The sequence below is a fragment of the Notamacropus eugenii genome, chromosome 3 (genome assembly GCF_028372415.1).
Source record: "Notamacropus eugenii isolate mMacEug1 chromosome 3, mMacEug1.pri_v2, whole genome shotgun sequence".
Lineage (NCBI taxonomy): Eukaryota > Metazoa > Chordata > Mammalia > Diprotodontia > Macropodidae > Notamacropus > Notamacropus eugenii.
The window spans coordinates 429,928,717-429,953,111 of NC_092874.1; the positions used below are offsets into that span (position 1 = coordinate 429,928,717).

Here is a 24,395-nt window from a genome sequence, read left to right on the forward strand (position 1 = left end):
GTGGTTCAGCCAGTCAATACCCTGAGTGCCAAGGGGTTACTCAATCCCCTTGTTAGTGACACTGCAGGCTTCTGGCCAGGGCTTCTCTCCTGGCCTTCTCCTCTCCTCCCTCTTCCTCCTCCTTCTCTCCCTTCCCCCCAGGTCCCCCTTTCCTGAGTCAAACTGTTTGAGAAGTCACACCTCCCCACAGGAGTCCATATAAGGAAGGTGCCAGGAGATTGGCTTCTCAAGGTCCACAGGAACCAGGAGTCAGTGTTCTCAGAGGCATGTATATCTTAGTCAGCCAACATCTTCAGCTTTAATCATAGAATCCTAGAATGTGAGAGCTGGAGGAGATCTTAGAAGAGGGAAAGTATGGGAGCTGGAGAGGCCCTTAGGGTATGTATTATGTGAGAGTGGTAAGGAACCTTAGAACTGGGAAAGTGTGGGAGCTGGGGGGTGTATTATATGAGAGCTGGAAGGAAACTTAGAGCTGAATAGGTTAGAGTGTGAAGGGAACTTAGAATAGAGACCATTGGACATAGAAAGAACCTTGGAATGTAAATGTTAAAATATAAAATATCAGCGCTAGAAGGGACCTTATGACAATAACAATAATATAATAACTAGCATTTAAATTGCACTTTCAGGTTTGTAAATGTCATCTGATTTAAGTCTAAAGGTAGGTGTTATTTTTCTCATTTTACAGATTAGGAAACTGAGGGTCACAAAGTTAAAGCTTACCGAGTGTCTCACATCTATAAATGAGTGTCTGAGGCAGGATTTCATCAGTCAGGTCTTCCAAAGTGATTCTTTCATCGGTTTTGTGCCCTTGGATAAATCATTTCTTCATTCTGGGGCCTCAGATGCTCTCTCTATAAAATTAGGAGGTTGGATTAGGTAGTTTCCAAGTCCCCTTTCAACAATGTCCTATATATTTCAAGGCTGTAGATGGTGTAGTGGATAAGAATTCTTGACTCTATCCAGTTCACATCCGGAAGACCTGAATTCAGATTTTGTCATAGATACCAGCTGTGTGCGTCCCTAAATAACTAAATCCCCATGTGGGAAGTAACTTAACCCAAGTCCACATATCAGATAGTCACAGAGGGGAAAGTAGAACCTGGGTCTCAAGAACTGCAACTTGGGGCTCTTAAAAAGAAATACCTGGTATGGGCTTTGTGGTGAAAAAGGCATCACAGGGAAAATAGCCATGAGTTCAGGTTTTAGGGATGGTAAGAATCCCCTGGGCAGAAGGGACCATTGTGAGAAGAACCAGGGATATAGGAAGATACAAAGTGTATTTGAGGGGTAAATGGGACTAGTCAAGGGTGGAGTTTAGGCTTTGGAGTAGAGAAGAAAATTGGGAGATTAGGTGAGAGGAGGAAAGTGGGGCCACTAGATTCCAAAAGGAATGCCTTAGATGTTAGGTGAAGGGAGTTTAGATTTTACCTTTTGGGCAATGGTGACTCATCTGTGAAAAACAACATTTTGAGAGATTAATCAAGCTGCATTTTTGTGATTCTTATGTGTGATGGTGGAGTTAAGGACAACAAGGAGTGTGGCATTTGGTTTTGAGAGCAGGGGGTCAGTGACACAGCTTTCTCACAACTAACTTCCTGGCTTTCTTGATGTGCTTTTCACCCCTTCTCATCCCTACCCAGAGGAAGCTAAAAAAGGGATTCAATAAATACTTTTTGAAAAGTGGTCCCTTCAAGTGAGGGCACAAATTCTAACTGGCAAAGACATATTAAGCTACTACTGTCCTGGGTACTGGGGCAGACCACTAATAAGACAGGGACTGTAACCTCCTGGGCTAACAGGGGAGGATCAGACCAAAATAAAGATAATTAGAATATGTAGTATTACATGATAAGTAGAGGGGTGCCCCAAAAGTTCTTTGTGGGGAGAAAAAACTATGACAGTCATTGGAGAGAAGATCAGGAAAGGCTTCCTAGAGAAGGTGGCATTTTAAGTTAAGCTTTCAAAGTTGGCAGAAATTCAGCAAGAGAAAGGACAGCTGGCTAACTCCAGGCATAAGGAGCAGCTGACACAAGTGTGGAGATGGGAAATGAAAGGGCTGACAAAAAAGCCAGGAATGGGGAGGAATAAAGGCAGTCTAGAAGTTAGGATGGTCTCACATGGTGGAGGGCCTTGAGTGCCATGCAGGAGAGCTTGAACTTTATTCAGTGGGTAATGGGGAGCCATGGAAGATTATTCTGGCAATACCATGAAAGTCAAGAGACAGAACTGAGGTGGGAGAGAAAACCTGTTAGAAAGTTATGGTACCATATTGTCCAGGGGAAGGGATACTAATGAAGATCTGTACTAGGGTGGTAGCAATGGGAAAAATGGGAATGTAGAGGAAGGAGGACAGTATCAGGAAAGTTGAATCAAACAACATTCAACAATCAAACAACTTCAAGCTTCTTGGGGAAGAAGATGTTTGCAGTATAATGGATAATGAGCTAGTTGGCCTCTGCACCAAGAAGACCTCCACCTTTTGATGCATATTGGCTCTGTGGTCCAGAGCAAGTCACTTCTTGGTGCTTTAGGCAACTGATTTATAAATTGTAGCAATGGTGCCAACCTCTGTAGGGGAAGGTGTTCCCTGTATCAGATTCAATCACTTAGGCCTTCGCAGGAACATAGCCAATAATAAGTACAAAAGACGATGTCCAACTTTAGGAATTGGATCATATGTGGGAGGCAAGAAAGAGGAAGAACCAAAGATCTCCAAAGTAAGGAACAGAGAGAAGAGGAAGAGCAGGTTTAACGGTAGTGGAGAAGGTGGGGATAAGAAACTCCAGTTGGGCGCATGGAGTATGAGCTTCGTCCACTGCCTGCTATGGATTTTGAAGGTGAGATTTTCTCTTTCTACCTAGCTGGAGCTACCATCTAAGTGGGCTTAGCGTGTTGGACATCATTCCTCTAAAGCAGCTCTCACGTGACAGAATTAGCTATGAATGCAGTATACCCAGGTTTGGATTATATTGAGTTCTTAATTTAACTACTTAGATTATAATAACCCTGTGTCACTCAGCGTTAGAAAATGGGAGACAAATCACTTTTCCTTTCTGGGCCTGTTTCCCCCTCTCATTGAAGTCAGATCTGCCCTCATTATGGAAAATACCATGTATTTCTAGACTTTTTCTGCCTATGGAAATGGAGAAGACAAGGTAAGACTGGTAGAGGGGGAGATGACCAATGAGATCCAAGATCTTTTGGCCAAAACCTCATTTTGGAAATCAAAGCACATCCAGGGGCATCTTGTTTATCTGACGTTGCGCAAAAGGGAACTGTCTCACAGAGGTGAATTCTCCTTCAAATGCTAGCATTGTTTAAATTTTAACCAGAGATCTTTCTAATGAATTACTCACTTCCCTGACTTCTTAAATGCAACATCAAGACTGATTTTTTTCACTAGGTAAAAGAGGTCATTCTTTGCCCCATTTCTTACCCAGCCTTAATCACTGAATGGGAATTACCTCAGACAAACTGACACCTGGAAAAAACCTTAGCTTAAAAAGGCCAAGGTCTCCCACTGCATCCTGGTCCATCTCCAGTCATCCTGATCTATATCTTGCCACTGGACTCAGATGGCTCTGGAGGAAAGAGTGGGGCTGGTGATTTTGCACAGCCCTGCCTCACTTTAATTCAATCTACTTGCAAGTCACAATATCACCTTCCTAAAGTCATGGTGCTCTTCAAACATAAAGGACAAAGATACAGGAAACTGAACACTATGGAATCTTTTCATGGTGTCAGGGGAACTTCATTATGAAAATTAAAGAGTGAACTGGGCTGAAATACAATGAATCATCCCTTCAGTGCCTGTTGGGGTATACATGGGAAACAATTTGCCCCTACACAAAATGACCCTAGACTGATTTTTATAATTATTTTTCCTCTTCCATCTGTGAGAGATTGTCAGCTATTTCTTTTCTGGGATGCATCCTCCCCCATCCTCTGTTATTAATTTTTATTATATAGATGTACTAACCTCTGGAGAATACCAATATAAGCAAACATTATAGTCCTTGCCCTCAAGGAGCCCACATTCAAATGGAAGAAGACACCATACAAAACCAAATTGATTTGAATTGTGTGAACTGTGTATAAAGTAAGACTAAATTGGCTCACTGAAGATCCTAGGGGTTCTCCTACAACTAATGAACTTTGTGACTATTTCAGAGGCTCTGAGGCTTCCTCATTTGCAGGTTTTTGCCCGTATTCCAGATGAGGAAGATTACCAGAAGTCTGGCAGCTGAAGAAGTGGGGTATAGCTGCAATGATAAACCAACCATGGCAAGAAGGCTTATACCCTGAGAGGATAAATAGCTGTGATCTCCTGACACCTGCAATTTTCTTCCATTCCTAGGAGCCTAGAACTTGAGAACAGCATGGGAGGGACCACAGAGATGTATCTAGTCCAACCAATCCAACCAACTCTTCTCACCTAAATTTCCTTCACTGAGTATTTCCTCATTGGGTGGGGAGAGAGGAGAGAAGAAATTTGGAAATATATGGAATTGTTCTTTTGGATGATGGACTGTTTGTAAGGTGTCCAGGCATCCAAAGTCAAGGATTCAGTGGAGCCCTTTATACTTCCAGTTTCTACATAGAGAATCAGAGTGTTTGTTTTGTAGAACTGAATGAGACATAGCCCTTGGTTTCTCAAAGGGGAAGTTGTCAGAAACGGAACTATAATTCTATTTAGATGCAGAGGCTTTATAGAGTGTAAGGGCTGGGAGGGAATTTTAGAGAGATGACCTAGAGAAGATGAACCCTCAAGTTGTTTTTGTTTTTTTCCACAGAGAAAGGAACAAGAAAAGTCAAGCAGCCATAACCCAAATCTCCTAACTCTGGGTTCTTTGTTCATTCATTCAGTTCTTTCTGAAATATTCCACTTTATCCCCGCACTCAAAAGTTTTGGCATCCCTTGCAGTAGGTTTTGTGCCCTGCCCCCATCTCCCATCTTCCCTTTCTCCTCTCCCCCTTCCTCCCCTGCCCTATGCACTGTAAGTGGCTCAGGCCCCATTTCACAAAAAGGGGAACTAACTCAATGTAGAAAATGTGACTTATCCAGAGTTTTGCTCTGAGTCATTAAGAGTCAGGAGTAGACCCCAGTGGCTGCTGATTCACTGTCAGCTTTTGAGGCTTCTGATTTCTGCCATTTCCCAAGCTGCTTAACTCTGGTAATATTTACACCAGGGCATTGGAAGAAAGAGGGGAACTGAAAGATTTTCTCTGTACTGAAGCCTTACTGATTCCAACTGGACTTGTTCCGGGTCAGGTTAGAGTTGAGCCCTTTCCACTCTTTGTGAAGAGAGGGTTATTAGCTAAGACCTGTCATAGTATAAGAAAGGAAGGCCTTAATTATTTGAACAAAGATCCGTGAAGCACTTTAGAAGCACCTGTTTCTGTACATTTTTTCCGCACAGTTGAGAAGTTAATGACGAATCCTTCTGGGTTTGTTCAGGTCCCTTACGTTACTTCTACTAGACAAACACTTGGCCACCTGATCTCGTTGCCTTGTCAATTTCTGAATTTTATAAAAAATGACATTGACTTATAGACAGTCCTACTTTGTCTTTCATTTTAAAAATATTATGAATTGAATCATCAACACATATGGCCTTCCAATATGCAAACTCTTTGGCCTTTGCAAAGAAAAGTTTTCATTGCTCATCATGCTTTCTTATCCATAATAATTAATTTTCCATCTATTTCCTTTGAATCTCTACCTTCCTTTGAAGGCTTAGCCCAAGTGTCATCCCTTCCCAAGGCCTTTGCTGATTCCCCCTGGTTTCTAGTTATTCTCTCCTCTCCCCACCGATGACCACGTATTTCCTTTGGTTATATTCATGTGGACATAATTGTTTCACCCAATAAAATGTGAGGTTTCTGCCTAGGACGATTGTTTTATTATTGTCTTGGTATCCATTAATGAATGCATGTTGATCAGTAGGGGAAAAGGCACAATTAGAATGTAATCTCCATGAGGGTAGGGACCCTTTCTTATTTATCCTTTTATCTCTCCACCCCTTTCCACAGCGCTGTGCCCACAGCAAGAGCTTATAATCTTTGTTGGATTAGACTGGATTGGGTATATCTTAGATTTAATTAGTTCAGAGAAGCTTCCTCCTTCACTAGGCCAAGATGAGTGTACTTTATCTGTACCTCAGGAGGGCACTTTGGGAAATCTCTAGTTCATCTTGTTTATATTCCTGTCTTGGGTAATGGATTCCAATGCAGATGATAGCAGTGGTGCCCTGGAGCCCTGAGTCCTGATGGTGTGTGGTGGTCAGAGGGAGGAGGAGGGCTTGGGTGATTATTTCTTTCTTTTCTTTTTTTTTAAAGCGATGTGAATTCACTGACTGTACTTATGCTCTGAAGTAACTGATATCAGAGACTAGAACAAGATCCAGACTGGACAGGAAGGGATCCTGCATCGATATTCCCACCAACCTGAGCTTCTTGAGACCAAGGACTGTCTTTTGCCTGTTTTTGTATTGCCAGTGCTTAGCAAGGTGCCTGGAAGACAGGAGGCATCGAATAAATGTTTATTGATTGTCTGGCATGCAAGGGGAATACAGGAAAAAAAGAAAAAAATGGCGTGAGATCTAAACCCATGACTGTGGCAGGCAGCACAATTTTAGGGGAGTGGGAAAAGTCCTGATTCTGTTGGAGACCTAGGCCTGCTTCCATGATGACATAGGATGAGTGACTCAGTTCCTTTACTGGTAAGATAACTGTCTTGGACTAGAACAGGGGTGAGGAACTTGTGACTTCAAGACCACATGTGGCCTTCTAGATCCTTGGGGTGCTGCCTTTTGACAAGTTTTGTGAGGTTTGGATTCAATCAAAGGGCTGAACTTGAGGACCTAGAGAGCCACATATGGCCTTGAGGCTGCAGGTTCCACTAGAAGATCTTGGAAGTATTTAAAAGGCTCTTCTTCTTTTTTGTAAATACTATTTTTTTTCAATTACATATAGAGATAGTTTTCAACATCCATTTTTTTTTAAGATTTTGAGTTCCAAAATTTTCTCCCTCCCTCCTCCCCCCCAACATTAAGCAATAGGATATAGGTTATACATGTGCAATCATATTAACATATTTCCACATTAGTCACATTGTGAAAGAAGAAACAGAACAAAAGGGAAAACCCATACCTACCCACAAAAACAACAACACAAAAGTGAAAATACTATGCTTCCATCAGCATTCAGACTCCATAATTCTTTCTCTGGATGTGGACAGCATTTTCTATCGTGAGTCTTTTGGAATTGTCTTGAATCATCGTATTGTTGAGAAGAGCTAAGTCATCCATAGCTGATCATTGTACAATGTTGCTGTTACTGTGTACAACGTTCTGGTTCTGCTCCCTTCTCTCAGCATCAGTTCATGTAAGTCTTTCCAGGTTTTTCTGAAATTCACCTTTTCATCATTTCTTATAGCACTAATATTCCATTACATCCATATGCCACAACCTGTTCAGCCATTCCCCAATGGATGGACATTCCCTCAACTTCCAATTGTTTGCCACCGCAAAAAGAGCTGTTTGTAAATATTTTTGTGCATGTAGGTCCTTTTGCTTTTTTTATGATCTCTTTGGGATACAGACTTAGTAGTGCTATTGCAGAAACCAAGGCTATGCATTGTTTGCTTGCCCTTTGGGCATAGTTCCAAATTGCTTTCCAGAATGGTTGGATCAGTTCACAACTCCACCAACAATGCATCAGTGTCCCAATTTTCCCACATCTTCTCCAACATTTATCATTTTCTTTTTCTGTCATATTAGTCAATCTGATAGATATCTGGTGGTATCTCAGAGTTGTTTTAATTTGCTTTTCTCTAATCAATAGTGATTTAGAACATTTTTCATATGATCATAGATAGCTTTAATATCTTCATCTTAAAACAGCCCGTTCATGTCCTTTGGCCATTTATCAATTGGGGAATGACTTGTATTCTAATAAATTTGACTCAGTTTTCTATATATTTGAGAAAGGAGGCAAAAGGCTCTCTTGTGGAAGAGGCCCCTTAGGGCAGAACTGGGAACAGCTGTGGAAGGTTAAGTCAGAAAGGAAACCCACCCTAATGAGTAGACAAGATCTGCCCAAAGATGGAAAGGACTTAACAAAGGTAGTGAGCCTTGGTCTTCTTACCCCTTACAGCTGGCCACCTGTACTCTGAAATTCAGTGACGCTGGCCTGTTGGCTGTCCATCTCTTGACTCCCAGCATTTTTACTGGCTGTCCCCAAGTCTATAGTGTTCCCCTCAGCCTCTTGGTTTCCTTCAAGTCTCAGCTAAAGCCCCACCCTCTCCAGGGAGCCCCTTCCCACTCATCCTTAATCACAGCACCTTCCCTCTGTTGGTTATTTCTAATGGATGCTGTCTATACCTTGTTTGTCCATAGTTGTTGGCAGTTGTCTCCCCCATCAGAACATGACCACCTTGAGGGTAGGGACTGTCTTTTGCCTTTGGTTGTATTCACCATTGGTTAGCACAGTGCCTAGAGCACAGTAGGCCCTTAATGAATATTTACGGACTGCCTGTCATACCAGGAGGTTGTAGGTAAAGTTTGGATGATCATCTCCTATCAGGGGATTCCCATTGTTGTATGTATAGCTGGAACCTTCTCTGGTGTGGGTACCACACCTTATTCTCAGGATGAAGGGAGTTCAGAAGAATTGGGCCAGGTTTCTTTGAGGCTTAACCTTCTGTCTTCTTATTATTGTTTCCTTCTGGGGTCCTAGGAGCTATGAGTATGCAGGCCAACAGAAAATGGAGAAGTGTGGTAGAGTAGAAAGAGGAATCAGAGAGTCAAATCCTGAGCCCCAGTTTCCTGATCTGTAAAATAATACCTGCAGTACCTACCTTAGGATTTTTAATGGGGCACAAATGAAATAATTGTGTGTTTAGCACTTTGCAAAATTTAAATTGCAACAAAAATTTTAGTTTTACAGTTTCACACCCTTATAAAAGAATGCCTAGGCAGAAATGACATCATCCTCCCCACTCCCTTCTCCCCCCTTTTTAGCTGCATGTAAACTGTACCTAGATCTCAAAGAGCACAGCCAAGATTTTTAAAACTTAGTAGAGGTCCCCCTGTTTAGTTCTTGAAGGAACAGCAGCCTCTGATTCCCCACTGTGACAGTACAATGTGTCTTGTGGAGGCTGCCATGAGAAGTTGGGATTATAATTAAGTTTGAACTCTAGGGTCAGTCTGCAGCAAGCCAGAAATATCTGCACCCACAGAGAGAGTGGGTCCCGGAAGAATGTTCCCATTCAGTCACCCCCAGGGAGGGGGTGAGCCTACTCATCAGGTGGGGGGTGGGGGGAGATGAGTGAAAGACAAGGTCTTTTTTCTACTTCTCAGGATGTCAGTGATTCTCCCCCTTCTGCCTCCAGTTACTACTACCCTTTGGGCTAGGGAGGGGAAGGCTAGCAAGGCCTGAAGTTACCTTGGCCTAATAATAGCTCATTTATATTTATAGAGCCCAAATGCTTTGAATACCTTTTTTCATTTTGAATCTTACTATGACTCTATTTGGTCACCAGCTCTAGGATAGTAATGCTCATTTTACAAATTAGGAAAACCATTGAATGTTAAAATTGGGAAGTATTTTGGAATATGGGGCTTAGATTATAAACTTACTGAGGGCAGGAACTAGATCGTCTGTATCTCCCTCAGAGGCCTAATGCATTTCTCTGTTAAGTTTCAATCATGCTCTTCATAGAAATTCCTATTAATTACATACCAGTCCAAAAGTCTCAGTGCAGCTTCAAGCCAATAAAGCGTATTAAGTTCCTTCCTTCTTTCCTTCCTTCTGTCCTTCCCTTATTAAGCTAATAAAGCTTGCACAGTGGATACTGCAGTGAAAAAAGACCTGAATTCACATCTGGCCTCAGATACTTCATAGTTGTGTAACCCTAAGCAAGTCACTTTAACCTCTCTGCCACAGTTTCCTCATCTGTAACATGAGGATAATAATAGCTCCCAGGGCTGTGGATAAAATGAGATGCACTTGGCACACAGTAGGTTCTATATAAATGTTAGCAATTATTAACTTGCACCGAGACTTTTGGAAATCTCTACCCTCTCAGATGCTAAAAGAAATTCACCATTTTCACTTGCTTTGGAGAGAAACAGAAGATCCTGCCATTTAGAGCTGGTTTTCTCCTTTCTTTCTCCTCCTTTGCAATTCAAAGTAGAACAGACTGTGTAGGGGCAGTGGCCTTTAACCCACTCCAACCACCAACTTCTACTATTTTATCAGTTTCTGCTTTTCAGATGCTTGGAGGACATTTCCTGGTTTTCTTTACTTTTCATATCAGTAATCAGTCTTGACTTTCATTTCTTGCCTGAAATAAGCCAAGGAATTTAGAGGCTTTTGGTGTGGCTCAAGAGATAAGCAAATAGAATATATGTATATATCTATATATCTATATATGTGCATACATATACGCAAATCTATATATCTACATCTATGCTATACATGTATCTTCTTGGTTGGGGCGACCAGGGTTAAATTTTTATTTATACATAAATATTTACATGTAAACGTTTATATCCATGTGTATTATAAATAGTATACATAGTATTCATAGTATGTAGTATATATATGATATACTATGTAATTTTACACACACATATTGTAATGTATTTGTATGCAGGCATGCATGTATAAATTTAACTTGGGCCCCCAAATTTCAAAGATTTCCTTGAGTAGAAGAGGACTAGTTTTATAACCAGAAGATTCAGTGAGATGAGAATCTGAACTCTTGGCCTACAGAGAATGATATCAAGCCCTGATATTTTCAGCAGGAACAGCAAACGTGGTGGAGAGACCCAGCCTCTTAGGCATTCATTTTCCTCTAAAAACCCAAGGACAGGTAATAAACCTGAGCAGAAGGATTCTGCTCTAAAGGTTAACTCTCTGGCAATGGCAAGATGATTGCTGCTTGTCTGGGGGAGTCAGGAGGAGTACTTGTGTAAGACCAGCTCAGATGGTTAATGGAAAAACTAGGCCTAGCACCCAGACCTCAACATCTAGGATGGTAGAGCTAAGAAGAATTAAAGTGGTCAACATACATTTACTAAGTGCCAAGTGCTGTGCTAGCTAGAGCCAACTCCTCATTAGCTTTTTAAACAAACTGTGACCTTTTGTTTTTCCATGACCTTTATTTCATGATTCATATAGCCCTCTCTCTCCCTGCTCAAAGAGTTGACCCGCTATAAGTTTGTATTTCAGCAAAAATGAACATATCAGCTCATTTTGTCAGCATCTGCGGTGTTCTGTACCGATGGTCCCTCAGTTCTGCTAGAAAGTGATGGAGGTGCATAATTTTTTTCACTAATTCTCTAGGGTCCAGACTGGTCATTGCAATTCTGTAGGTGACTTCAGTTTGTTTTGTCATTGTCTCATTGTCATTTCCACTCATTGTATCTGCTGTGTTCCTGGTCCTGCTTACATCACTCTTTGTTGGTTCCTATAAGCTTTCCCATGTTTCCCCAAATTCTTCCCATGTACCTTTTCTTACTGCACTGTTTTATTCTGTTACAATCATCTGGTACAACTCATTTAGACATTTCCCAGTTGAAGGGCATTGATTTTGTTTCAGGTTCTTGATGACCATAAGAAATGCTGCTGTGACTACTTTGGGATTTGTGGGGACCCTTCTTTCTGCCCTCTACTTCATTAGGTTTTCATTTCTAGAAGGAAATTAAGCCCCGACTTAGGAAGTGAGTTGCCTGAGGTCACACTTTTAGACAGGACTAGAACCCAGGGCCTCTGGCTCTTTCAGCTCATCAGAATTAGGGGGCAGTCCTATTTTAACTAGTAGAGGATGTACGATTCTCTCATTCCCTCCAGTTAGAAAAGAACCTTGGCGGAACTCACAAAGAGGGTAGGAGACTCCCCAAGTCCTTTCCCTTTTCTGGGCCTCAGTTTTCTCATCTGTAAAATGGAGGTTGGACTGGATAGTTCCCAAGTTTGCTTCCAGCTCAAACACTGTGATTGGGTGACCCTCTCTGGGTCTCACTTCTTCCCAGCAAAATGTGGGTGTCATACTTGGGCTAGTAACACCTGCCTTGCTTGCCTCCCTGGCTTCTGAGTGGAGACCAGAATGAGCTGTGAAAGTGTTTTGGGAAAGTTATGCAAACAGACTCTCACCAGGTGCTTTCCCTTTTTCTTCGGCTGCTCTATAGTCTCTGGTTCACTCTTGAGGACACTTCGTTTGGAGCCATGGGGCACCACCTGTTGTCCACACAAAGCATATTTTGTGATGCCTTTTCTATGGTCCTGAGTCTGGGGAATCTCCAAGTGCCTGCTTGCCTAATTGCAGTTTTCTATTAAAAAGGAAGGGAGGCTGGGCTACAAATCCCTACCTGTAGAAAGCCCTGCCATCCTCAGTCAATGGCATTTAGATTTGGAAGGGACCTTTAGAGGTCCTTTTACAGATAAGGACATTCATCTGTAAGGGATCACTGAGGTCACAGCATCATAGGTTTGCAGCTAGAAGAAATCTTAGAGTCCATCTTCCCTCATTTTACAAATGAGGAAACTTGAAGCAGATAGATGTTAAGTAACTTGCCTAGGGTAACACAGCTAAAGTCTAAAGCAGGATTTGAAACCGAAGTCTTCCTGCCTAAGTTCAGTGCTCTAGCTCCTATATCATGTTGCCTATTGTGAACTATAGGGCTAGGAATAGAATCCAAGTCCTCTGACTCTAAATTCAAAGCAATCAACATTTATTAAGCACCTACTATGTGTCAGGTACTATGCTAACTGCAGCGTTATTTTGCAGCTTCACATAGTCACCTTTCCCAGCTGTTGGGGTGTAGCTATCATCCCAACAAAGAACTAGGACCCAGGAAAAGAATGACTTGCTTCAAGTCACACATGACAAGGCAGAGGTATAACTGAAGCTGAAATTCAAAGTTTCTGAATCTCTGCCTATGGTTTTTCCCAACATAACCCATTGCTCCCTGAGGCTGATGAGTGTTAGGGTGGAAGGACCATTGGTTGTATAGATTGAGGACCTATTTCTCATGCTTAAGATGAGTGTGACCTTAAGAGGTCATCATCTCATCTCCCTAGGCTTCAGTTCCCCCAACGGTAAAATAAAACAGCCTGGATGGGCTCTGAGGTCCCTTCCCAAGTCCTGGGCACCCCCAGGAAGGGGTAGACTGATTTTCCATTCAGTAAGTAAGTATTAAGGACCTACTGTGTGCCAGAGTGGATGTCCTTGGATGAGGAAGAAAGCAGAAGAACACTGACCTGGGGATGCTAGCCCTGCCTCAGTGACCCTGAGGCGAGTCATTCCTCTACCTTCACACTTTACTTTCCTCATCTCTCAAATGACAAAGCTGAACCAAATGATCATTTGAAGGCTAACCCATATTCTAAGCCCTTCCAGTTTTAGCATTCCATGTTCTAAGTTCCCTTCTGGTTCTAAGCCTCTTTGTTCCAAGGTCCCCTCCATCTGTGTTTGTTTTCTGAAATTGCTTCTAGTTCTAACATTTTATGTCCTAACTTTCTAGCTCTTGACATAAAATGTGCTCAGACTCTCCCTAGTGCTGATATTCTATTGTGTAGCCATGAGAACCTTGAGTTCTATGGGGCTCAGTTCTGAGCTGGACCCAGAGCACATGAAGTTCACCCAATGGGGCTTTCCGTAGTTGAAGGGTGGGGATAGGGAGAAGAGACGCTGGCCACTGGGAACTTCCCATTGGGGGCAGTGTCTACCTGTTGGGGAACAGATTTCACTAAGGGCAACTTAATGAGGAAGGGAATGGCCTTGGCATTGGTAAGAGATGTCCTGAGGGACTTGTTAATAGTGAGTAAATGACTTGTATTTATTGACCTTGGGAACGTCTAGATGTGTCCAGCCAGGCAGCTGCTGGGCACATTGTTCCCAGGCCTTGGGCTCACCCAGCACATAGCTAGGTGGTTCATGCTCTGCTCTGCCCTATCCATACCTCCTATTAACCCCTGAGAAATAAATGAGCAAGATTTACTGAACACATATACTTTACTCAGTCCTGTAAGCTTGGAACTGGAAGACACTTCAGAGGCCTCATCCAGCTTCATTTTGCAGAAGAGAAAGCTTAAAGACCAGTGAGCAGAAAGCAAACTGTCTAAGTAGGTCATAGAGCTATTAATTTCAATTCAATTTTTCTAGATATTTCTCACCTGTTTGTGTATCCATGTCTTAATCTGTGTATTGATCTATGTATCCATGTATCTGTGTATCAATCTATGTATCTGTGTACAAATCTGTGTATCTATCCATGTATCTATCCATATATCTGTGTATCTACCTACCTACCTATTTATCTATCATTCCTACCGTGGATGAGACACTACTCTTGGTGTTTTTTATACACTGAGAAAATAATGCCTAATCCATGTTCTTTGAGGAGCCTAAAAAGTAGGGGAGATAAGACATATAATTATAAGCTCCATTGTCTTCTCTCTGTCTCTCTCTGTCTCTCTGTCTCTCTATTTCTCTCTGTCTCTGTCTCTCTGTCTCTGTCTCTCTGTCTCTCTCTCTCTTTCTCTGTCTCCTTTTGTGTCTCTGTTTCTTCATGTTATCTCCCTCCCTAGAATCTAAGCTTCTGGTGGTCTTGGACTGTTTTGCTTTGCCTCACACTTAGTTATGTCATCCTGGGTAAGTCATTTCACCACTGTCTACCCCAGTTTCCTCAACTGTAAAATAGGGACAGTAATAGTACCTACCTCTCGTTGTTGTGATGATGAAATGCAGTCTTTATAAAGCACTTAGCACAGTGCCTGGCACACAGTAGGCAGTATATAATTTCCTATTTCCTTTCCCTCAGATTCATAATGCTTGTTGATGGGTGGATAGATTTAGAGCTGAAAGGACCTTTAATCTAATCCCCTCTTTTTGCAGATTTGATCAGCCCAAGAAGTTAAATAAATTACACAAATTTCCATAGATAAAAGGCAGAGCTGGAATTTGAACGCTGATCTTCTGACTTAAATACCCAGACAACTCAGCGTGGGATCTCCATTCGTGAATGCTAGCAGCCTTCGCTCCCTCTCTCCAGACTAGAACCCCTGCCTTCCCAGCCCAGTGAGCTTGCTCCTTTCCCTCTGCCAGGAGACAGAACATTACCTCTGTTTCCCCTAAACTGAAATAATTATTAGACAACATTAGCATTAGGATACAGGGAAAAGCACACTGCACTCAAAGTCAGGAGACTTTAGACAATATTAACTTTGTGACCAGATTGCCCTATAAATATGAGGAAGTTTGTTTCATTACCTCGATCTCAGTTTCCTCATCTGTCAGTCAAGGAGGAGTGTATAGGAGGGGAAGGGAGGGTTTAGAGGAGTAATCCCCAAATGTTTGAATATGAAGTCTTTTTAACATCAAAAAGTTTTGAAGACCTGCAGAGGATAGCAGATATGCACTGATGGGGAAAAAGTACTCAATGACAAACAACTGCCATGAATTCATTAACAACTTTAAGTAAACTGAGTTTATTAATCAATTAATAATTTCATAATTAATATGAAACTGTAGATGCAAACTTTGCCTATTCTCATACTGCATGTTTTATTGGAGCTAAATAAAGAGGAGATTGCCAATGGTTGGTGGCCCTTTGTTCATAAACCTCTTGGAGTGCTTGAACCTCACTGGACTGAGAGGCCTGCAGGTGTTAAGAACTACTGGATAGCAAGGAATCAGTCTCTTCCCTTTCTCCCCATTCACATAACCAGATACTCTGCTCAGCAGTTCTCAGACTTTTTGGTCTCAAGACCCCTACATGGTTAGAAATTATTAAGAACCCCCAAGAACTTTTGTTTGTATCTTTTAATATTTGCTAGTAATTAAAGCAGATTTATAAAATATTAATTCGTTTGAAAATAAAAAAAGTATGTTAACATAACTGATATTTTGAATGAAAAATATTTTTCAAAACAAAACAATCTTAGTGAGAAGTGGTTTTATATATATATATATGTATGTATAAATACACATACACATATATGTATGTATATACATATATTGCAGATCTCCTTATCTTCCATAAAATTGCTTACAATAGTCTTCCTAAAAGCAAAGGCTTGCCTGTGTCACTGCCTAACTCAAGAATTTTTTTTTAACGTCATCTTGTTGCCTCTAGGACAAGATACAAACTCTAAAAATTGTCTGGATCCATCCTGCCTCTCCTGAATTCTATTCATAAGTCCTCCATTTTGGCCAGAGAGGCTTACTTGCTTTTTGCCTGAGGTTCACTTTCCTTTTCCAGCCCCCATGTCTTTGCACAGGCCATCCCACCTGCATAAAATACACCACCTTCTCACCTCTGCTTCTGTAGATGCCTAGCTTCCTTCCAAACTCAGCTTTTGTTCGTTCAGTCATTTTTCAGTCATGTCTGACCCTTCGTAACCCTATTAGGGGTTTTCTTGGCAAAGATACTGGAGTGATTTGCCATTTCCTTCTCTAGCTCATTTTACAGGTGAGGAAACCGAAGATCAGATTAATCAAATGAAATGACTTGCCCAAGGTCACACAGTTAGTAAGTGTCTGAGGCTGAATTTGAACTCAAGTCATTTCTATCCGCTGTTGCACCTAGCTGCCCCAAAGTTCAGTTTAGCAACTACCTTCTTTAGGAAGCCTTCCCTGGTCCAATTTTTTTTTAATGCCTGTTATTAGTGAGATGTCTTTCCTCAAATTATCTTCATTTTCTTTTTCTGTTTAAACATCTTCACCCAGTCCCCAGAATGTAAACTCCTTGAGGTTAGGAACTGTATAACTTTGCATGTTTGTATTAGTAGCACAGTCCTTCTCCATTTTAACTGTTGAATTACTGCTTATTGAATTGAATATGGCATGTTAGAGCTGGAAAGAATCTTAAAGACCCCATAGTCTTCCTTTATTCAACATTTCCTCTGAACTCCTCCCTTTCCTCCTTATAGAATAATTAATGGTCACTCCCCTCACCGCCTCCACCCACTATTCCCATCCTGGCCCTTACCCCAGGATTGGGACAAGAAGGGCAGAACCCTGTTTTCTCTGAGGCAGAAAATTGAGGACCATTCCCTTGCCCCCCTCTCCCCCTTTTAAATTAAACTATAACAAAACCTAAGACCACAGAACAAAACAGCTTGGCTTGTCTTCTCCTGAAGGAAGAATGGGAAGGAGGGTAAAGTACCATGTTTTCCAGGGAAACTTGAATACCTCAGGCTCTCCTGAGCTGAGCTCCAGTTTATCTCAGTCTGCTAAATGGGGACAAAAAATGTATGAAAGGGAGAACAGGCTGAAGACACTTGTTTTCTTGGCTTAGTAACATGCTAGGACTCCCACTGGCCTTTTATATTTAAGGTCATTTAAGGACTGGGCAAATGTTAGAAACACCCTAATGGTCTTTTAATAGGCCTCCTGTTTTGTGTGTGTGTGTGTGTGTGTGCTTTTCCTTTCTGTATTCAGCATAGAGACTAAATAGCTCATAAACACGAGGCCACATCCGGTCTCTGCACCTGACGAGCCCAATGTCTCCCAGTGTGCACCAGTGTGCACGTCTCCCTCTCTCAGGGAATTAGACTGGGCTTGGAAGATTAGTTTTGAGTAAAGGAAATGGAAATGGGCAGTACAGAGAATGGGAGATAGGCAAATTTATAAGCTTTCTGTGTTACTCCAGGTGTTCTTATACTAAGTAAGGGCTAACTGTAAGATTCTAGGAGGGAAAAAATAAAAAATAAATAAATAAAAAGGAAATCCCTAAGTGGAATTAGTTTTTACTCAGCATGGTGTGATGGAAAAATGCCCTGGAGCAGAGGCCAAGAAACCTAGATTCTATCCCAGCTTTGCCATTTCTTTGCTGTGTGGCTTTGAGGAAGAGATTGAACCTCTCTGAGTCTTAGGACACTGATCTGTAAAATGGGATGGAAGGCCAGGGGCAGAGCAGGGAGAGGTCTTGGCACACTTGATAGAATGGTAGTCTTAGAGTGAGGAAGACCTGCATTAAAATACCACCTTAAGGTGCTTTCTGGTATTGTCACTCACCAGGTTGTGCTGAGGATCAAACGAGATCATATTTATCCAGTGCTTTGCAAACTTTAACGTGCCTTAAAAAGAGTAGCAATTATTGATCATAATAGTATTATTACTTCCACAACACCTTATAGGACTGTTGTGAGGAAAACACTTTGTAAATTTTTTAAGGAAATAGAAATAGGAAAATATTATCATTATTTTCCCATAGTTTAATGTGGGGAAAGGAGGGAAGGCTAAAAGGTTGGGGAGGGGGAGAGAATTTATTTTACCCTGTGATGTGTTCACCACCAAAATAGATTGAAGAGTGCAAGTGCAGCACTATGGAGGTGTGGATTAGCTTCTCCTGGGCACTATGCCTACTGGGTAACTGCCATCAGGTGCTCAGTGAGGATAATTTAGCCTCATGGGAAAATTTTCTTTTCCTCCCTAAGGCTGTAGACAAGTGAGAGAAGCAAAGGTGAAATAGATGACCTTACTGGCTTTTGCTGTTTCCATAAAAAATTAATTCTCCGTTGAGAAAGTGCAATGACCATCCTCCTGAGTCACTCATGTCCATAACCTGGAGCGTCCCCTTCTCGAGGCTAAACATTACCAGTTCCTTCAAATAGTGCTCATATGGCATGAGCTTGAGACGTTCATTTACCACCCTTAGTGTGTCCCATTGCCTTTATCCTTGGTCCCAAGAACAATACTATCACGTGTAGGATATGGGACAAACTCCCTGGCTAGATGCTTCTGACGCTTCATGCGTCCAGTCAGCTTGCATTTAAAAAGCACCTAATGGCTACTTGGATTGTGGTTGGGTCTGGAGACACAAAGACAGAAAATGACACAAAGCTTTGGAGGTTTAGTCCCAAGAGTTTGCTTGAAGCATATAAGGTGATTTGTCCAGGGTCACACAACTGATAAAGATGTTACAGAGACAGTAACTGAACCCTAGGGCTGCTGAATCCAAGCCCAGCAACTCTATCCTTTACCAATTGCCTAATAAGGATGAAGATGAAAAATGAAATGAATGAACTCAACCTGTTTCTCAAACTTCCTTAGAGCGAGGACACTTTGTGTTCACCATGCTAACTTGCATGTAAGCTTGATGGATGCTAGATACTTAATAAACGTTTGCTGAAGATTTTAAGGTCAAGAACCATGAGGGACATTTATCACTAAGATTTCATTGCCTCATCCAACAGGTTCTGAGGTTACACCATCCATCATTAAAACTAATGCCTCTGCCCAACAGCCCACAAAAGCTGAGTCTGTCTTGTGCTGCCTGGGCCTTGATCCGCCATGTTTAATGATTCATTCATACAGATGCACTCAGCATTTGTTATGTTTCTTGCAAAGAGTTGATAGCGGGTCTGGGAAGGATAGCTGAGGTGATATCTTACATACGTTAGCAAGTGTCCACATGTTTCTGTACCCAAATGCATTTTGGTGGAAGGACAGCTCTGTAGATTGCTTTTTTTTCAGAAATAAAGGTACTCCCTCTCTGCTTATCTCACACTGGTGCTGCCCTCTGGTGGGGACTTATGCCCCACACCTTTTTCACGTGAGCTCTTACCCCTCTTGGGACCTCATTGCCACTTCCAGGTTGCACTGGGAACAGGACCATGGAGAACTGTTTCAGCTTTCATAGGGGCCTCAGTCTGGAGCACCTAGAGTGGTGCATTAGTAAGGGGTTTGAATCCCAGCTCTTTCCCTTTCTACTCAGGTAGCCATGGTTACCATTTAATTTTTATGTACCTTGGCTGCCATTTTACTTATTTGAGCTTTATTTTCCCCTGCCTACAAAACCTGGGGGATTGGACTACCTCTAGGTTGGTCCCTTCTAGCAAGAAGTCTTAGATTGACCTTTTCTGGCAATAAGGCTAATTTTAGCAACTTGATTTTTCTTTGGAGTATCTTCTTAAGAGCCCAAATCCTTTACAGCTTTGTCTTTTTTGGGTAGGGGTGTGTGGAAGGAAGGGTTGCATGGGGGAAATATGACGGATTCTGGCCCTACTAATGTACAACTGGAGTGATCCCTGCCTCACCCCAGCCTGATTGTCCTTCCGTACCTGTTTGGAAGTAAATAAGTATTCTTCCCCACAAAACCATCTTCAGACTCTGAGGCAATCCCAACTACCTTTGTTAGTTTCTCACTTTACAGTCATGACCAAATAGATGGGACATAAGAAAATTAAATCAATTAAGCATTTGTTAATTATTTATTTATATATTTATATAATTTATAAGTAATTATTAATATGTGTAAGTCTCTTTGCCCAAGAAACAAAGATTCCTACTCCCACTGTGGGCTCCTTGAACTTTGGATAGATGGTGAGAGGAAAGACTGTCATCTCTTTGTCACTACATTCCAAGAGCTTGGCACAAATTCTGGCACCTAAATGCCAGTAGTAATGTTTGTCAGATGAATAAATTCCTGGTCACTGGAGAAAGAAAGGATGTAATCAATTTCTACTCCAGAATAACCTAGTGCTATAGATTTTCCATTTGTTTGTCCCCTAAACCTTGCCTCAAAAATGCATCAGGTATTCACATATATTATTGGCTTATAGTGTTTGGAGAAATGAGAAGAGATACTCCAAGATACTCCTAACTTCCAGCCTGTATGTTATCAAAAAAACTCAAACTCATCACCTTATTTCTAGCACCTCCTCCCAGGTCTAGTTCAAAGCCCATCTCTTCCATGCTGCCTTCTCAGATTCTTCCAGGCCTTACTGACTTTTTTTCCTTCATCTGTCATAGCACTGGTACCCCTTTGGCATGAACCTGACAGTCTGTTATTGTTGCCTTGTGTTGTGATTTAACTTGACTGCCATTTAAAAATCTCTGTGGTTTGCTTTTCTTGTGTGGGGGGAGGGGAGTGCAAAGTTCTCTGAGGGCATTGACTAGCAAACAATCAAGAAGCATTTATTAAGTGACTACTGTATGCCCGGTGGGAGAGCTTCACAAATATCAAGAATGAGACAATCTCTCCTCATTACCAACTGTATCCTAGTTATCTTTGCTTACTCCAAAGTTTGTAATGGGACGTTACTCTCGGTACATTGACTAAGGAGGGGATTCTAGTGTTTACTTACACATGTTTTCAGGTGTTAGCCATGGTCCCAACTCAGTGGGAAATGGGAATATAGAAGTAAGTCCAATAAAATCCTGGAAATGAAGACTCCCAGATGGCTCCCCAGGAAAAGTATGGGAGTGGTGAAAAATAAGAAAAGGTTAATTAAGGTCTTAAAGAAAGAGCCATGGAGACAGTCAGGAGGAAGCGATAAAGGCTACAGTTCGAGACTTTCACCCTCTTGGCTTCATTTTCCATCTCTGAAAAATGAAGACTGTTGGACCAGAAGATTGCTAAGGCTCCTTCCAGCTCTAACATTCTGTGATTCAAGGCCCATTCTAAGTTTGAGATGGTGTTTTCGAATGTCTTTTCTGGCTGGAGTGGCCTATGGTTATGGGCTGCTCCTGTATGCCTCGGCTCACTCAGGCTGAGGCCCTTGTCTGCTGTTCTCCTAGCTGGTGAATTGCCTCCCCCATCCCTGGAGGGCTCACCTTTGTCTCCTGGAATTCTTTCCTTCTGGACTCACCTTCAATGCTACCTTTGCCATGAAGCCTTCCTGGTCCCCATCGCTGGTAACTCTTTCCCTCCACAGTGATCTTATTATGTTGCTACTAAGGGGACTAGTTGGTAGGGGCTTAATAAATGCGTAGCTCTGACTAAACAAATGAAAGTGCTTAGACTAGAGGAGGGGCATTTTAAGAAAGCTGGCTCTGTCAATCAACAAGTTTTTGTTTGGTAAGAGAGCCTCTGCCCTCAAGGAGCTTACTATCTAATGAAAGAGATAGGCAGCAAACAGCTGTGTATCAACAAGATAGGGACTGAGAAAAGTGGAGATAAACTCCAAAGGAAGGTATAAGCATTAAATGTGATCTAGAATTGGCATCTTCCCGAAGGTGGGACTTTAGTATGACCTTGAAGGAAGCTAGGGAGGCCAGGAAGTAGATATCCGGAGGGAGAGCATTCCAGATGTGGGGACCGACATGGAACACACTCAGAGTCACATGGTGATTGACCATCCTCAGTATCCTGGTAGAGTGGGATTGAGAGTTAGGAGGTTAGGGTTCTAGCTATAGGGTTCTATGACATTTCTTTTCTTTTTTATTACTGTATTTGTTTACAGTTTTCAACAATCACTTCCATAAGTTTTAAATTTTCTCCCCCTCCCTCCCCTAGATGGTGTGCAATCTTATATGGGCTCTACACATACATTCTTATTAAACACCTTTTCGCATTAGTTATGTTGCATAGAAGAATTAAAATGAATGGGAGAAACCATGAGAAAAACCAAACCAAAACAAAACAGAACATAACAAAAGAGAAAATAGTCTGCTTCATTCTGTGTTCCCATTCTCTAATTCTTTCTCTGGATGTGAATGAATGCCACTTATTTTCTATCCAATCTTAGGCAAATAACTTCCCTTTCCTGAGCTCCACTTTCCTTCTCCAAAAAATGGAGGTCTTTTGGGGTTCCTTCTAGATCAGACATTCCATGATTTTTTTCAAGGTACACTGCACTCATGCTTATCCTTAAGTGGTGGGGGCAAGGGAGAGGAAGAAAGGGAAGAGAAGAGAGAAGAGGAGAGGAGAGGAGAGAAGGGAGGAAAGAGAGAGAAAAGAGGAAGAGAGGAGAGGAGGGGAAAGAAAAGAGAGACAGAAAGAGAGAAAGGAGGAGGAGAGGAGAGGCAGGGGGAAGGAGAGAGAGAGAATGGAGGAAGAGAGGAGAGGAGAGGAGGGGGGAAGGAGAGAGACAGAGAGAAAGGAGCAAGAGAAGAGAAGAGAGAGAAAGGAGAGAGACAGAGAAAGAGAGAAAGGAGGAGGAGAGGAGAGGGGAAGGATAGAGAGAATAGGGTGCAGAGTAAATACACATCCTGGATGCTTTTACATTCAATAGGTTCTTGGCATGAATATAAACCTTCACCCTCCTTTATGCCACCTATAAAAAAATCCAATGTGAGTACAGCAGATGACTGAGGGGGCTGAAAGGTGGGGGTGAGAGCGTGGGAGAATATTAATCTCAGGAGAGTACAGCACATATGAATTCTCCTATTTCTGTGGATTCTGGAATACAGTCCTCCTGTTCAGCAAAGATTTCTGTTTAAGAAATTCTGAACAAGTCAGATTTTCTATTAGATTTAGCTGCATTTCCCCCTATAGCTATAGAATCTTGCTGCCAAAGGAGTTCAGCTAAGTGACCACTAAGGTCGGCCATCAAAAACACATGGAACTGTTTGAAAGACTCTCACTGGGCACAGTATCATTCCTACAAGAACCACTGCCCCAGGGTTAAAGACCTAGGATTTGCATCATGCTTTTCTTTTTTAACAACATCCATGAGACAGGTATTGGAACAGTATGGAGAGTTGGCATTGGCACAACAGAAATTGGGTTCGAGCCCTGCTTCTGATACGTAGTAGCTGTGTGACCTTGTACAAGTTACTCACCCTTCACAGGCCTCAGTTTCCCCATATGTAAAAGTGAAGGAGTTAGAGGCCTGTTAAGATTCCTTCCAACCATTGGGTCTATGATCCTGCTCCCTAGGAGGAGTGGACATTGATTTGCTCATTTACTCACCCACTGGTCCATCTGAGTCAGGATTAGAACTGACATTTTCAGATTCCAGCCAGTGCTCTTTGATTTAGCCACAGGCAGCTAAGATGTAAAGGGCATTCACATGAAGTGACTAACAGGAGAGGCAGTGTTCCTGCATTTTGGGGAGTTCTAAGGCTTGCAGATGGGAGGGATGATTTGCTGGAGGTCATGCAGCAGCCAAGACGGGGCTGACAATTTTGCTATATCTGCTTTTTAAGCACTCATGGGTACCTCTGCTAAAGCCAGAAGCCTGAACCAATCCCCCACTCCTCAGTGGAAGATCTAGCAAGATCCCTGGCCATAGAGATCTAAAGCAATGAAACCAAATGAACAGGTCTTTGCAGAATTAGTGTGAAGTTCTGTCACGGGGAGCTCTGGGGGATGTACAAAGAAGATTCAGTCCTCTACAGACTCACAGTCTCTTTGACCAGAAGTGAGAGACATGAGAAAAACCAAAAAACCAAAACCAAACCAACAACAACCCAGAAAACAAAGATATAGCTAACCATTCAAGACACCAACAGAATGAGATGCCACAAGACCATGGGTGAAGAAACGCATAGACAATAAATGCTGAGACTTTAGTGGGTGAAGGTATTTAGTAAAGTCTATGTCATTGTTTTTTTTTTTTTTCTGGAAGTGAAGCCAGGTTTTTTGTTTGGCCTCATAGACTTGCCTGGGTTGAAATTAAGGACAATCACAGAGTGGCCAAGTTGGCACAGCTAT

At 42.0% G+C, this 24,395-nt stretch overlaps 1 protein-coding gene across 2 annotated transcripts in view; it reads left to right on the top strand.

The window, feature by feature from the left end:
- The window catches only part of SLC6A6 (solute carrier family 6 member 6), a 137,937-nt gene that overhangs the window by 34,603 nt on the left and 78,939 nt on the right, over positions 1 to 24,395 (top strand). The window contains exon 3 of one of the 2 annotated variants that reach the window (XM_072598376.1): positions 2,668 to 2,840. The exons of the other annotated variant lie outside the window; for it this stretch is intronic. Coding sequence (XP_072454477.1) covers positions 2,798 to 2,840 — 43 coding nt within the window. The 5' untranslated portion in view covers positions 2,668 to 2,797. The remainder of the gene's footprint in view (positions 1 to 2,667; positions 2,841 to 24,395) is intronic. 2 annotated transcript variants of the gene reach the window in all.